The following is a 17,414-nucleotide window of genomic DNA, read 5'->3' as shown; positions in this document are numbered from 1 at the left end:
GAACACACATCCGGTACGACTGAGAGGATGGTGTGAAGTGACATCAAGACAACTACCTGGTGACAAAACTGGGGAGGAACTAACTGTGGCGATGATGAAGAGGATGACGACAAGATGGTGTAACTGGTGCAATTGCTAATTGTGGTGTGAATGATGACAATATACATTGTGGGCACGTGAAGTGTTTTTGAAGTGAATATATGTCTGATATTCACATGTGCTCTGAACATGTGGCCTTTCAAGGACATCACAGTATTAATAACACATGAAACTGGAAGACTTGTGTATGATAGATCATTCATGTAGTCTACATTCAGTTTTCCATATGAATATGATTTGAATATGTTTGACTTTCACCAAGGACATGAAGACAGATGACAATGAAATAACTGGGCATGACTGCACAAGAACATGCACTGTATTTCTGTTTCATTACAAAATGAGACATCAATCATCTCACAAAAGTTATACAAAACCATACAAACTGATGAAATTAGGCTGTTTGATGATGAAGAGTGCTAAGATAAAAACATGTTTCATATCCTTCATGTAGGATAGAAGCCAATCACTGCATTTAACAGTCCTTTTGTTGTTTAACTGCTCTTTGTTACCTGCAAAGCAATAATTAACTTGCAGCCACTACAGATTTTTTAAACCTTTGTAGAAGTCTGCATAGGAATACAGAAATATTAGTGAGTTCAAATAATGATTAGAAATAAAGTCTCTTTTTTCCCTAAGGGTGAAATGTGCTTTACGTAATCTGCTTGGTGCTGGTTTACTGTGGATACAAAGGAACACATCAAATAATGTTGTTTTCTACAACAATCTTTAGAGTGTCTGTCAGTGTTTACTGTATGTAAGGACAGCTGATACAAAGTTGTCTTTTAATGTCCTCCCATCTTTATGCTTCATGTTTTAAACTCTGCTCAGCTCCCTCAAACTATAGCACATGCTGTATCAGTCACAAGTGTGACACAACAACAGCCACCCAGAGGCACGATAACACACACACACACACACACACATACACCTCAACATGACTGACAGACATCAAATTGATGCAGAGCGTAAAGACGACAGACTTAGTACCACTTGAGAAAGTGACAAGCGAGTGACACATTAACAGTAATGGAGAGAAGAGAGACGCTGAGCGTTGTTGTCAATCAAGAACGGTGGTGATGAAATCTCTGAAGGCCAAGATATATTTATCCATGTATTTAATTTGTTGTCTGTAGTTTTTTTTAAAATTCTATTTTGTACCTTTATTTGTCTAGGAAAAATCAGGAGTACTTAGACCTGATTTAGTCATGATCTTCACTAAATCATTAAATGAATCGTCTCCTGGTTCTCAACGGCTCTCCATGACTTCTCTTTCTATCTGTGTTATCAGAATTTGTTAGTCTGTGAAACAATTTTACATTACATGTAAATGTGGAATTGATTACTACCCGCTGACATTGAAATAGATTAATGACTAAGCCTGAAGACAAAGACAGAATAAAGAAATTGTGAAGAGCAGCGGCGAGAAAGAAGAGGAAGAAAACAGATAAATATGCTGGTGTTTAAATTGGAAATATTTTTTATGGAGAAAACAGAAAACTAAATATTATTTAGAGATAATCTTGTCGACCCCATACTCCATTGTCCTCCTTTTCCTTGGTTTGGGTTTCCCTCCTATTGCTCCCTTTTTTCTCTTTATTTACAGCATCACTTCACAGGAACACACTCTTGCGCCACAACCCTTTTTCTTGCCCAACTTCCATCCAACCCCCAACTCTATCTCCCTACTTCCCCTTCATTTCCTTCCTCTCACCCTCTTCTCACCTCCTCTTGCTCTGTCTCTCTGTCATGCTGACTAGAGGTCAGCAGCACTGTCTTTCAAGGTCATCCCTGTCCGAGGTCTGGCCTCCTCATGCCTGGATTGCTGAGTGGAACAGACAGCTCCGTCCCAGTTGGGGACCGTCAGACTTTTAGTGCCTTTGACCACCAGCCTCCCTGGTGGATAGACTTGATGTGCATCCTTTCTTTGTTTCCATCCACTGCTGACCATTACAAAGAGTGTCACACGAAGAGAAAGGCAGAAAAGAAAAGGAGTGGCTGGCAAGAGAGAGGGAAATAAATTAAATGTTCCTTCAAATGAGTCAATAATGTTTTATAGGGTAATTTTTTTCCCAATAGTCTAATACACTGTATGTTTACACTAACTTAAACATACTGTATGACATAAGCTTTGTAATGCAGGGTGCATTATCCAAACCCTTGAACCTTACTCCTTTATTTTGGTTTATTTGAGCAGATGTCATTCAAACTCTGCACACACCAAACAACACCTTTTTTGTGAGCTCAGACCCGTGTTAAAATATTGTAGTGTTGTCTAAAAACTTGGTTTCTGAGATAATATCTACTTTTATGGGGAGCATTGTTTTACATTGTTTTTTATACAAAAATCTACAGTGTTTTTTTTTTCTTTTAGAAGTGAAAGGTTTAGTTGATTAATTGATGATTGACAAGAAATTTCATAAGCGATTGATCATTTAAGTTGTTTTTTGAACAAAATTGCCAAAAAATCTTTGAAATGGCTGCTTCTATCCTCCAAAATGGGAAGATTTCTTGAACTAGTTTGTCTTATATTAAGTAAATTGAATCTTTTATTGGTTTTTAAACTGTTGTTCAGACAAAAAAAACAGTATGAGGACGTCGTAATGAGCTCTGAGCTCTGGGAATTTCTACTTGATGGATATTTTTTGTCATTTGTGACTATTTTCTTACATTTTATATAGACCAAACACTTACTGGATGAATCAACACAGTATTCTGCAGACTAATCTATAATTAAAGTAACTCTTAGTTGCAGCTCTTGCATCTATAATGGGCTCTTTGCACGTAAGACCATGAGAGAACATAAATAAAACCCCTGCACTTAACAGATAAACCAACATTATTATCATCATACTTTTATTACATCACATTATGCTTGTTTATGTACTTAAAATAAAAAAATGAGACAGTTATTCAGCTACAAAATTTTATAATAATCTTTAAGCAACCTCAGTGTATCTTGTTTTAAGCTGCAAACCAATACTAAGCTGTAATGAAAGTAAAGAGTCAGGTGTGCACACATCCATACAGCATGGAGGCAGTGTAACTGAGAGATCCCTGAGGCATTTAATAGCTATAGTTAGCTTAGATTTATTCACTGCTCTGATAGCTATAGTTAGCAGTAAATTTATCCGCCTGCCAAGGGAACTTGTCAACGAGGGATGGAAAATACACTTTCATTCAGTTAGTTAGCCTTTAATGACTGAGGGGCTGGCTGGAAAGAGCTGATTAGAAAATTAATTATTTATCAAAATACTACTAAAAATTTCCCCTGAAAACTGAAAAATTGAGAACAAGTCATTAAGGTGTAAATTGAATGTTCTGAATTTCAGATCAGGGCTATAAGTCTTTATGTATGAGAGCAAGTGTGCAGGGTGAGTCTTCTCACTACATACATGTACATATGGGTCTGACAGAGTTAACGTGTGTGTGTGTGTGTGTGTGTGTGTGTGTGTTGTGGGGGCTCAGGTGTATCTGTGTCTAATGATGTCTGAAGGAGTCTAATCAATCTCAAGGAAAGAAAGATCAATAACTTATCAAACAGTGTTCACCCTGTCAGTGCTTTAAGGCTGACTGACTGACTGACTGACGGACTGGCTGAGTGTGGTGAATACCCACAACACTGCTGTTATTCTCTTACTTTGCATATCTTACTCACACTGCATCCATGTTTTTCTCTCTATCCATTCCGTCACTCAGAATGATATCTATTCATTCACCTTACTTACATTGCTGAATAATGAAATATTCACTTGTCAATGCTCCTGTTATCAGGTTTTAAACAGCTTTTGAAGAAACCCTGTCTTGATCCACCAGTCTCTAAGAACTGCCCTCCTTGGTCACAGTGGTTCTTGAAAAAAAAGATCTAGCAGATCATGTCATCAGTTTTCATGAACAAAAAGCTGGCTGTTTTTTTGGAAATGGCTTCTCTAGAAGTTCTGCATGATTTACTGCTGGCAACTGACACTAGTATTCTTGGTTGTAGTTCTTCAAATCTCAATTTGCATTAAATACTTGATGATTTGTTTTCATTGAATGTCTTAAACAAAAGGTGGGAATATCTGTCTTCAAGACAGGACTTTTTTTGTGGTTTTAGGGGATGTGGAGTTCCGCAGGGTTCTTTATGCAGGTTGCTATTCTCTATCTAGAGTACATGCTGTTGGTCAATTATAAGCCAGTTGTCATTTTTATGCCAATGAAACTCAGCAGTACAGCTCCATTGATTATCTTAATACCAAACAATCCTGTTTTTATTAATTATAAACATATGAAATATCAAAAGATCTGATCATATAAGGACAAAAATATGTAGGTATAGAGAGATATAGAGAGTGTATAGAGATAACTCCTTATAGACACAGATGTTGTGGTGAGCTGGATTGGTTCAGCAAGTGTAGGAAACGGGGAGGACATAGGAGGTAATAGACACATGCTATAAGTGTATTAAGATAAATGGTGCAAGTGGTAATCTTACTCTCTGAGTGCAGAGAAAGAGCTGGTGGTAAAGCTGAGGATGTGTTTTGCTTCTCTTGGCAAGTAAGAGGTCAAGGTTAAAGACCAGAACTAAGGGGAGAGGAAACGCCACATCTCCTCTCCTGGAGGTGGAGGTGAGCAAAACATGTGCAATTTGAGCACAATAGTATTTTTACCTATACTGTATAGTGTACAATACATTAAGTTCTTAGATTTTACTTATATAGTGCATAGTTGGCTCATCCCATATGTCGATTCATTCTTGAGCATCCCTGTGAGCTTGATATATATTATAATGAATAATTTGATAAAGTAATGGATGTTTCAGCCTATTCACTACAAAAACAGTATACTCAGTGATAGAAAATCTGTACCTTGCATTGTGTACCATGTATGGTTATATGACGGCAGGGTCCTGCGGGTAATAGCAGGAGTCATATGGATATCATGTGGAAGGGAGAGCTCTATAAAGCTTTGTCTAGGTCTGGTAGGAATCTGTAAACAACTAAAGGTGCCTCCCAAGGCTATCAATATATACCAGTGAATTTCTTTCCTTCTTCAGAATTCTCCACGGAGACTCTGCAGACTCTTCATGTCTGTAACATTGGTACTGTTTGAATTAAAGAGATGCTTGACTTCAACCAACCTCAGTCTATTGATAATTTATCTATCACTCAGCAAGTTTTTAATATAGAGGGGAAAACATCTAATCACAGCAGCACATGTTGTTGGCTTTTTAATATGTGGAAACTTTCCTTGAAGAATTTATAAGTTGAAGGTCAAAGGAAACAGATGGAGGACAATGAATGCCTTGTGAGTTTAGTTGTATTTCAGCACCATGGACAGAGGACCAAATGATTTGGACCAAGTGATGCAAATGTGTTTGTTAGTTTCTTTATATTCCTTTTACACATACACACATACAATAATTAAATGCAGCATCTCACCTTGAAATAAGCATAAACAAAAGGCAAAGTAACAACCTCTTTTAAGATGTCACAAAACCTCATGAAACACTCCTAATCTGTGGCCAGACGCTTTGTCTTCTGCTGTCCTCTTTCCAACACCTGATAGAAATTTAATCAAATATGACATCTTGCCCTTTTTCTTCTACAATCATGCCAGAAGTAAGAGAGAACATTCTGATATCCAAACAGTTAGAGGCCTTAACTTTATAAGTCAATGTCTCTGTGAGAACAAAAAGTACAGAGGTAAAACCTTCAAGGGCTACTAAACCATAAGAGATATTCTCCTACAAACACTAATACAGTGGTATGTTATCACTGATAGCTGCCACCAAGACCCATGATGAAGCTTTCAAGGTACACGGGGGGGAGGACTGTGATATTACAAATGTAACACTGGCTGAGCCAAAATTCCAGTAGTTGTAAACAAGCAGCACATAGTGGACAAGTGCTTGCTTGTTGTAAAAGTGTCAAAAGGAGGATTGCAAGCTTGATTTAAGAAAATTAGCCTATATTAAACTGATTCAAATCAGCCACATCCACTCTTGAAATATACAGTATATACCGTATACTTAGCTTTTTTTTTTTGCCACAATAGCTAATTTCTGCTAAAATCACAGTGTAATAATCTTTTAACACATTTGGAAACAAAATAATGGTGCAAGAGAAAAGTTTAATTTAATGGCCTGTTTGCTTGATAGACACAGTTGTCAACCTGTAACACTGAGACCATGGCAGATACCACTTCCTCACTCCTTATTACACTCAGAGCCCCCGCCCACCCCAACGCCTAACCCCCCCCCCCCCCCCCCCCCCCTTTTTTTTGCTGAAATTAGATTTTTCTGACCCTGGTAACTAGCATGATGGCTGCTAACAATAAACCCAATATAAGGCTTTAAAATATCCTTCAGAAACTGATAGAAACCAGTGTGCGCATACACACATTAGAAAGCATTTAGGTCTTATTCATTATTTTTTTCAATCCCTTCCTGTCATAAAAGAAACTCCGGCGAGAGACGGTCGAGAATACAAACCCCTTTCCTTCACAGTTTCTCCTCTTCTCTTCACATCGCATTGAATTCCTCTTTTCTTCTCTCTCTACCAGTCACACCTATTCCCTCCCTCCACCCCACACACACTCAGACTTCTACTAATAGGGGTTTATTTTTAGCACATGTGCGATGTGTGTGTGTGTGTATACACATGATGGATGGAGGTGATGTTTCACACCTTTCTAGTAAGCTGGGAGGGGGCAATGAGGGAAGGCTGGATGGAGGTGAACAAGGAGGTGAAGGCAGGGAAGGTTGAAGGGAGGGCAAGAAATAGGCTCGAAAACAAGTGCACATGCTGGGAAAAGTGTTACTACACAGGAAATGTGAAGCAGAAGGGTGTTAGGCTGAATGGTTCCACCTGAAGTCCCCGCTGGCACTGCAAACTGACCTAAGAGCGGCTGAAGATCAACAGGCCGCTCTGCACCTGCTGATCGTGCTCTTCTTCAGAGAAATTTAGAATGACAAGAACAGCCTGATGTACAGCACTGTCCAATTAAAATAAAGATCACACTGTCCTTAGCTTAAGGCAAAAACTGAAATTTAATCACATCATTTCTAGCTTCTTGTTTTTCCCTCAGTATCCCTTGAGAGGAAGTCCAAGAACTGATCTGAGGTGGAAGTGGATATAATAAGTACAAACTACAGATACCACAGTGATACACATAGTACTGTACCTGATAGGCAGAGCAAGCTAAAGAACTGACTCAAGCTTGGGACGAAGGGAAATGTGAACAGCATGGAGCAGATTAAGGCTAAAACATGGGTAGATGCCAGAGAAAACAAAGGATAAGAAAGCAAGCAACAGATACTCAGAGGGATTATTCAGCATACACGGAGTGCACAAATAACTACAAACCAACTGTCACTTTTCCTTTAATAACTTGATCTTGAATGCCACCGCGTGTACATAACATTGGCAGCACCTACGAAACAGAAACGTAATTTTTAAATACACTGTAGATCCTCAAATAGGAACTTCTTTTTGCACAGGCTTTGACCTTGAACTTCCATGAGGAGCTTTATTTTTAGGCCACTTCTTTTTTTTTTATCTTGACTGTGAATGTTCGAGTCAGGAGGTGTCAACAGCAGACAGAAACAGAAGTGAATAATCAGTGCAAGCGAGATAATTTAAGTGCGAATCTTCACATGTCTAGCGACAACACGAGTTTGTTCTTAAAATGGATGTGAGCGCTCAAACGTGATGTGATATGGCATTTTTCTTTCTCTATCCATCTCTTCCTGTCTTCTCACTTTCTTGCCTCACTTTTCCCTCACTTTAAAGTCTTTTTTCTATTATCAAATGACAAAACAATTGTCACAACTTGGCACTGCAGCCAGTAAAATAATAATCTCAAATGAACTGGAACGGAGTTTTGCAAATGAATCCAAATTTATCTCTCTGTTTCTGCCCTGGAAGTCATATCTATACAAACCAAGCTTCAGCGCTGCTTCCTGCTGTGTTTTCATAATGCCTATTATGCAGTGATAGGAGACAACATCCAGCTCAGCCTGGCAGAGGGTCTCCTCTTCACCCCATGGTAAAGCACACAGGCAGGGGGACTTTAGCTTGGAGTAAGTTATCCTCATGGTAATGAACAATTCCCTTCCCACCGCGAGTGCCATTACCACATACTGTGATATGGCTTGCTAGTCCCCATGTGCACAAATACACCGACACACATGCACACACACACTAACCCCTGCAAGCGTTCGTCAGAATTTGCCATCACAGGCAGTACATGTTTTATTCATTAAGCCTAAAATTGACGTTTAATGCCAATTTTTGTCAACAGGAGAGGAAAGTGATGAACGAGTGTGTAATAACATCTGTCAGACACAAGAGGGAGATTACAAAGGTGACATTGTTAAACTTAATAAACTCTACAGGTGTTTGAAGGCAATGAGCTCAGAGAAAGATACAAATACATCCTCCTCACCTCAAAAACATGACACGCAATGCAAATTTAATCAGAAGTGGACCAGCAGTGTAGCAGTTACAACTTTTGACCATCATCAAACCACAAAGTTTGACCATCAATTACATCAATAGCCCTATCGGTACAGTCAGTGTAACAGAAACACTGCTCGAGCAAACTCATGGTAAAATCCAAAATGTGAAAGCAGCACACAAATACACACAAAGCTCAGCATCTCCATGCTGGGGGCCAAGGCGCTGACCGAACATGTTTTATTCATGGCTGAAAGGTTGATAACAAAATCTCTTTGGTCAAAGCCACAAGTGAGCTGCAAAGAGAATTGGCTTCAAAGTGTTGGAGCTGAAAAACAGAGTGGAGATGTGTGTATCTTTCTGTGTATCTGAGCCTATGTGTGTTTTTCATGTGTATACCATCACTGGTGTGGAAGCGCCCATATGCCCATTCAACAGAAAGGTGAAGCAGTGTATGGGGGAGGTGATCAGAGGTTATTAATTGGAAAGTACAAAGTTCTAATGGGCTCTGAAAGAAGATTAACACCCCATTTCATTTAGAAAAATGTCAAAGCCCCTAATAAATGACTCCTACTCTGAAGAAGGAAATGAATGTGACTATTTCTTGGTGCTCATACTGTATACTGTGAAGTGTGGGTGAAAATTTAAAGTTCATTTCATAAAATGCAGAAGTCACAGGAAGCTAGTCTCTGCCAGAATGAATCACATGCTCTTGATCACCTGAAAGGAATTATTTTGCAGTAATGACCAGCATTACATGCTGCTCATTACACAGCTACTTACCAAACACATTCATCATAAAACATGAAATATTCATCTAAAGCTGTTTGTTATGAGCTAAAGTCATTTATAAGCCAAAACAACGTGTCTGTGTCGGATACTAGGGAGTAAAGTTGTTAGGGCACAAGGTGTTGCTCGTTAATTTGATTTAACAAAATCAGCCACACTTTGTCACTGTGGAATTACTGTGAAACAGTCATCTGTTATTTACAGCAGAAACAGAAATCCATTGAGCAGTCAACACCATATATGTCTGCAAATTAGTGGGTTGTCTGATATTGTTATTATTGATCCATTGACATGGCAACAGAGAAGGTTTTTGACCTATTATTGACTTGTCAAACACAGGTGTAACTACTAATTGCTACATTCCAGCAGCAGCCATAGACCCAAAGGCCTTTTTCACAAAGACATTTTGACATATCAAAGTGGGAAAAGCACAGGCGTAAACAATAAAACTAATGATGACTGACTTCTATTTGAGTGCTTCAGTTTAAGAACCTTTTTCACAGAAGACATTTTGACTTGTCACAGCAGGAAAAGCACAGGTGGAACTGATAAGATTAAAAATGTCTCAGTTCCATTCAAGTTTTCAAGGAGGGCATACTGGTCAACCATCATGCACTGTACCAGGTCATGAATTTGGAATAACTAAATGGGTTTCAGTCATGATTAATGTTATTAATTGCACCTGTGCTTTTCCTGCTTGGACATGTCAAAATGTCTGCTGTGAAAAACTGGCTCTCTGTCACACTGTCACAACTTACTGGGAGAACTGAGCCATCGTTAATGTTATTAGTAACACCTGTGACTTACCCTGCCATGACAAGTCAATGTCTACTCTGAAAGAGGTGTAAAGAACATACATGTACTGGCTCACTGGTATGGTCTGCAGGCATCATTAAATTGAAAAAAGTCATCATTAATGGTATTAGATACAGTTGTTTTTCCTGTAAGCACTAAAAGAAAAGGTCTTTAAATTTTATGAAAAGAGCAGGAACCAAACTATGTCGGACAAGAGCACAACTGGACATGTGACAATAAATAAACTGGAGAAAGACTCAACAATGGGAAAGTATCATAGAGTGGACATGCTATTTATTCATGGCATGTGATGTGAACAGGTTAGCTAACAGCTAGAGCCCTACACACCCTTGGTACACCCACACAGGTGTTTTCATTTTGCCTGACTAGTTGTTGAACTTGTTACAGTGTGACAACCTACATCTTTATCTATTCTATTCTTATTAAGACATATGCCCTGTAATTCCCAGCATAGCTCTACCCTACACACACATTATTACAGACATTATTATCATAAATAAAATCATAAATCAAACCTCTTTATTTGTTTTCCTTATCAAACTACAGCTGTTATCTGTTATTTCTTCACTTAAATAAACACATAATACAATGTATTTACATTTTATGGTCAATTCCCAATACTGTGGGACCAGGTTCCAATGACTGCTGCCTTCTAGTCCCCTTCACATATTGTATGAGACACTATAATGACACAAAGCAGAGGTATGTGACACTGTGATGGGGACAGGAGGTACTGCAGGAGGAGAGGGTCGGGGACAGACAGAGCTGTGCTGTCAGCTCAGACTGTTTATGTTAGATAAGAGCACGGCTAAAGGACAGATCAATAGGGCTCACAGAGTTCTATAAAAGCCAAAGACGCAGCTTCTACAGACTGAGATAGTGTCATGCAAGAGAGTGAAGTGGAAAAGAGAGACAGTGTGTGTGTGTGTTTGTGTGTGTGTATAGTATGTGAGCTGGTATACTCAATGCATGCGATTGCATGTGTGTGGGTGGACAAACAAGCTGAACAGTATATAATACATTTTAATTGCACTAAACAGAGCTAGTCCTACTATTAGGTAAATCGACAAACAAAGCTCTAGGGAAAAGAAGAGGAGAAGAAGAGACACAATGAGCCACACACACGCGCACACACACACACACACACACACATCAGCATGGCCTTGTTTCCCCTACAGAGGCTAATTGATACAAACTAATTAGTGGGCAAAGAAGGGGCAAGAAGGAGGGTGACAACAAATGACTGTCATCAGTAATGTACACACACACACAAAAACAGCCACAACCCATAACCAAGAGACAATTAGGCTTCTAACCATTGTGTTGGTGTATGGTGAGGTAGATGTAATTGACAGAACTAATTATAGACACAAAAGCCTATCCAGAAACACACTGTGTAGTATCAAGGCTCAGTAGGGGTATAAACGGAAGAACGTTTTGGTTTAAATTACTTTATTTAGTCTGGTAGAATAAAACCATCAATTGATCTGGGGCTTTTTTTAATGTCATTTCTCTTTTTTTGCATAGCTTAAAACGCTGTTAGGTTCATACACAGTTTGACGGCAGATCAAATTCTGTCTCTCCATGCCTGACTTAAATGGCAGGTCCCTCAGCACCTTGGCACAGCCAAAAATGCCACAAAACTCAAATACCAAACTCTGAATGGCCTTGATGAAATCCCTATGTAGCACACCCATTATACAGTTCAGCCCTCACTAGCTCCCATTGCACTGTGGCAGACTCTTTCTTTCTCTCTCCCATTGGAACAGACACGCAGGAGCCAGTAGTCATGGTAACCCCATTCTGGGTAAACTTAAGGATGTGTATGTGCATACACACACACACACACACACACACACACAGACACACAGACACACACACACACATACACGGTGTTTTTAATAAATACTTCATGGATGGGAGCTAGTGAAGGGCTTTGAGACTGTGGTAGCTAGTTAGCTGTCTGAACAGTGAACAGTTTGCTTTGCAAGCCCGATGTCAAACTCCATGATTTGCCAGTGTATTTATTTCCTTATCAGACTTAATAGATGTGTGTGTGCTTGTTTGTGTGCACATGTGTATGAGGCACTAAACTACATAACTTATTAATTATTACATTTAGTTCATTCATCTTAATGCCACATTAGCAAATTAGCACACATGATTATTGATTAAATGGCTTTAAATAAATGTATTAATCATGCATTGTAATATTTTTGAAAAATGTATATCCATGTTTCACTATTGAATTAAACAGTACAATCCAAGGTTTAATTATGTGACTGCGTTTTATCTTCTAATTGCTTTAGTGTTAAAGTTTTTACTTTAAAGGATAAGAAAGTTGTTATTCTGTATTTTTCTTCTTGTGAAAAAAAATCATTGAAAAGACCAAAACCAAGAGTGTGATGGACTCTAAATGCTTTCCTACTTCTCAATCCTGTCTGTGGCACTCAGACCCAAGACCACTGGTTCCTACTGAAGACATAAACCTTTGAAAACAGGACACAAACTTAGTTTCATTTTCAAAAAATGCTAAGTAATTTCCCAAAAACGGCTGGGCACTGCAGTTTTTACCAACAGTCACTCCAACACTGGAGTACATTGTGTATTTGTTGGGGACTATTTTCAGCAGTGCATAAATACACATTTGGTGCTCTAGTGAATATTTACTGCAGCTAGATGGTGTATGTAGAATGGACTCAAAACAACAACAGTGCTCATCTTCATCGTAATGAAGGAACCTGTCACTGGGTTGACAGGTTCCTGATGTGTTTAAATAGGTTTTAAACAATGGATATCCATGGCACAGAGGATTCAGAGGTCATTCACCTGTTAGTAACGTTTTTCAATACTTATATATATATCAGTGTTTCACTTTTGAATGAAAAAATCAATCCAAAGTCAGATTGTTTGTTCTTAAATGCTTTAAAGCTGAAGGTTCAGTTTTAATCCACATTAACATAAAAAGGTTCTGACCGACAAAGAAAATCTTTATCTGCAGAAATTTTGATACTAACATAAGATTTTGTTATGTGTGTGCATGCCTCTCCACACATGTGCTCGTGGCCAATTGCTGCTTTCAGAGCACGAACACAAAGCTCTGCAGATGTCAAAGTCTGAAGAGATAACGAGGAGAAAAGCCGAGGTGGAGATGAGCGGCACGGATATAAAATTAGCATTCACACACCGCTCTATTGACAAGGTCAACTAAATACCGCTTTATCTCCACCTTCTAGGATCAACTGCTAGGATTCAATAGAACCACCCTTCTCTGCTGTGTCTTCCCCAAGGCAATCTGAGTTGCTGCTCAATATCACTCAAGAAAAAAGAGGGGAAGATGTGTGTAAAGCTTAGCAGCAGGCTGTCAATAGGTGACGTTAGTGAGGGTGTTTCTGGCAAAGGACATTTAACTCAGCCAACACTTAGTGGGACAGCATGTGGACATAAAAGGGATAAACCCTTCTAAGTATCATGAAAAGAATTTGACTGGGTTTATACAACTTCATTCTAATCCCAGTGCAGATTAGCATTATAAAGTTGTGTGTGACTGTACAAGCAGAGCTAGATAGGAGGATGGGGATGGGTGAGTTGATGACATACTGAGAGCTGGCTGAAGGGCTGGATTAAAGGCTGTGTGCCTTTCTCCCACTGAGGGTTTCTCAATGGAGGTGGAATGCCACATGCTTCCAGAGGGCAATCTGTTTGACTGCTAGAGAGGGAACAGGAGGAGAGAGAAGGACAGAGCTGTGAAGGGAGAAGGAGGGGGAGGAAAAAGTCAAAAGGTAGGTAGAAAGAGGGGAAGAGTGAATTCATTCAACCCCAACAGCTTTCTAATTCTCACTGTGCATACTGGTAATTTTTTTTATTATTATGCACAGGATTTGAGCAAAAAAGAAAAAAAAAACATGTGCCCACATACTTTTATCTACAGTACATATGAACATACATTATGCAGAGAATAATGACTAGAGTCTTTGGGCTGTTTGATGTCAAAGCTTTGTATGGTCTCTCTGTCTGGAGATGAAACAAAGCATTCAGACGTCTCGTATACACACACAGATGCACACCATGGACACACACACAAACCCTACAAGTCAAACCCTAGCATGCTTGTTTTGAAATCTATGTAAATTAAGAGTCCATCTACTCCACCAACATTCAGGTAGAAAACTAACTGAGCCACAGACATATAAAATAATACAATCCTGAAACAAGAAACTGAACCATCAGCAAAGATCAGAAACAAGAAGAACCACCTCTGTTCTTGAGCAGAACACTTCTGCTAAAAACACAACAAACTCCAGTTAAGACCATCTCCAGTTGGCTACTTAACTTGCGAAAGAACCCCCAACAAACCTTTGGGTGTGGAAGTGGAAGTTTTGGGTGCCTACCTTGGGTGAGCGTTCCCATGAGGAAGCGATAGAAATAGCGAGCCACCTTGGTGAGCTGCCTCTTGCACCTTTTCCTGCACTGGCTCATCTTGGTGCAGCTGTGGTGGAGGTGGAGGTGATGGTGGTGTTAGTCGGCTAGACTGCCGGGGGAAAGCGAGCTCTCAAGGTAGGAGGGGAGGAACAGAGCACTGTGACTGTGTGTGTGTGTATGTGTACGTGTGTGTATGTGTGTGTGTATATATGGAAGTCTGATTGCCGCTGCCTCTCTCCTCCTCCTCACTCACTCCTTCTCTTTCCTCTCTCTGTCGTCCTCCCCCCACTCCCCCCCCCCCACTCTCTCTCTCTCTCTCTCTCTCTATCCGTTCTTCTCTCCACCTGTAGGGCGCTGGCTGTCAATCAGTCCCCAGTGCTCTGTCTCCTCCCCCTCACGTTCTGAGAAGCCCTGTTCCAGCCTCTCATTCGCTGGGAGTGGAGCGTGGCGGAAAATTACGGACCAGCATACATGTGAGAGTGTGTGTGTGTGTGTGTGTGTCTGTGTGTATGTGTGAGCAGTATACTACGAGGAGCCTGGCTTGAGTGGCAGGTGGTGGTTTTTCTCCAGCTATACACTCCACACATCTTGTTGATGTTGTTTTTTCTATTTTTCCCCCACTCACAGCTCATAAAGAAGACAGCCTCGGAGTGTGTGTGTGTGTGTGTGTGTGTGTTTGAGCCAGCAGGAGGTTGAGTAAAGTGACAGAGGAAACAAAGCAAACCCATTCATTAGCATCACACACCGTCCTTCCCTGTCTGTCTGTCAGTCAGTTCATCTCTCCCTTGCACTGCTCAGACACTCATTTATAGTATTCAAAACAGAGAGAGGAAGAGGACAGAAAGGAGGTGGAGAGAGGGGGCAAAAAGAAAAAGTGAAAGTACACAAAGAGACAGATAGGGAGGGGGAGATGGGGCAAAAGGGGGAATGCATAATTAATCTGTTTCCCATCTTTCACCGCTGAGGTAAAATTTAAAAAGAGAGGAAAAAGCTTGACAGGGGAAAGACGTTGTCGGAAAAAATACCACGCTTCACCAGCAGTCGATGAACGGATTATTATCTGTCAGCAAAGGAAGAGGAGAAGAGGGGAAGAGAGAGAGAGAGAGAGCAAGAGAGAGAGAGAGAGAGACAGAGAGAGAGAGAGAAAGAGAGAGAGAGGAGCGTTTAAATCCTGTGGGATTGAGAAAGAAAGGTATTTATATAAAGCCTTTCTGTCTTCATCCTTATCATTCTGCCTCGCTTCGCACTCTCTCCATAACCACTTGCAGAGCCACTAAACAGGGACACACACGCTCACCTTGTTTTCCCTGTTGACACATTTTATTGTTTTTTCCCTCTACAACTCTCACATTACCCTAGTAAACTGCTGCCACTCCAACTTTATCCTCTCAGTTCAATTCAAGTGGCTTTATTGGCTTGACTGCATACAATACAGCTTTGCCAAAACATATTAACACAAACTATACAATCATAATAAACATAAATAAACAAAATAAACAACAAACAATAACTCTCTCTCTTTCTCCCTGTTGCTGAATTAAAAGTGATTACTGTTACCACAGCAACCACAGACTCCATGGATTTTTCTGGTAGCCTAAACAGCACACACACACATACACACCTGTCTCTTCGTTCGGGTCTGAGAGAAAATCAATCAAACGTCAGACAGATGCTTCCTCTAAATGATGTCTTTCACTTTCTGCAGTCTCTGTGTCCTCATTCTCATTTGGAAGTCACAGAGAGGTCAAAGTACAGTTGAGTGTTTGACAGTGAGCTGTTCAAAACTCTTAACAGTCAATGCATCACTGCCAGACAGAGTAAAGACCCCTGACATAATCAAGTAACATATAAGGACTAGATTCTGAGCAAAGGGGCTTAAGAACATGTGGGAAAGCAGATGGGAGAGACTGCTGGCTCAGTATTAAATATCATATAAGGATTACTCACTAACTAGAATATTTGCATTTTCTGAGGAAAACGTGTGTGAGAGCTGGAAGCTGTTAGCTGCTGCTGCCAGCTGCTTCTGCTGCCGCTGCAAGCAGTAGTGCCCCCTGTGGGTAGAATTGTATCAAATGTTACACACTTGTGTAGTGTGGCTGTATGTACAACATTCCCAAATTTGGTTGCAATCCAATCTAGCATTTAAGATTTATGGCCTGTTAAGTGCATCAGGCAATGACTTGCCTTCAAATGTTTGGTAACCAATTACAGACAAATTGTAACTGATACCTAAAAACAAACTCATAAGTTTTGTTTGGGGTCATCTAAAAATCTTATGTACCAAGTTTGGTGAAGATCAGGTGAAATATGTGCCAAAAGAAGCAAAAAATGTGTTTACCTAAAAATCCAAAATGGTGGAATTTTTTTCCAGGCGCAAATGGGTGTGGCCTGCATCAGTCCAATCAGCTTCATCCAAGGAACGTACTGTGCAAATATTGTTTTGCCAGTTATTAGCCAAAACATAAAACATGTAATAACTGACTACATGGTGGTGCTATACTTACTATGTTTCCTATATGTTAAGCATTTTCACATGGGGCTACTGCCCATAAAGTATGAATACTTTAGCACTTTTAGTTTTTGAGATATCAACTTTAAAACATGCCTCCCATAGATTTTCCATTATAAATTTTAATAATTGAAAAAATATTTTTAAATACTTTTAAAAAATCACCGAAACAAATAATAGCATATGTCTCCTTAAGAAGATGTACGCTTTGATGTTGAAACTACGTTTGACAGACAAACAGTACAGAAGTAGATAGACGCCAAAAAATGGTGAAATAATAAAGATTTAAAGAAAAATAAAGGGCCAAGATAATATTTTATTAACTTTGATTCCTGGCTTCT

At 39.7% G+C, this 17,414-nt stretch overlaps 1 protein-coding gene across 3 annotated transcripts in view; it reads right to left on the bottom strand.

Moving 5' to 3' along the window:
• Nucleotides 1-17,414, bottom strand: part of LOC137197010 (Kv channel-interacting protein 2-like) — a 112,293-nt gene that overhangs the window by 41,644 nt on the left and 53,235 nt on the right. The window contains exon 1 of one of the 3 annotated variants that reach the window (XM_067610065.1): nt 14,534-14,807. The exons of the other annotated variants lie outside the window; for them this stretch is intronic. Within the exon in view, the coding sequence (XP_067466166.1) occupies nt 14,534-14,621 (88 nt within the window). The 5' untranslated portion in view covers nt 14,622-14,807. Of the gene's footprint in view, nt 1-14,533; nt 14,808-17,414 lie in introns of those variants that run through there. 3 annotated transcript variants of the gene reach the window in all.

This window comes from Thunnus thynnus, chromosome 14 (assembly GCF_963924715.1).
Source record: "Thunnus thynnus chromosome 14, fThuThy2.1, whole genome shotgun sequence".
Classification (NCBI taxonomy): Eukaryota; Metazoa; Chordata; class Actinopteri; order Scombriformes; family Scombridae; genus Thunnus; species Thunnus thynnus.
The sequence above is the reverse complement of the archived record's forward strand: the minus strand, read 5'-3'. Positions and strand labels throughout refer to the sequence as shown.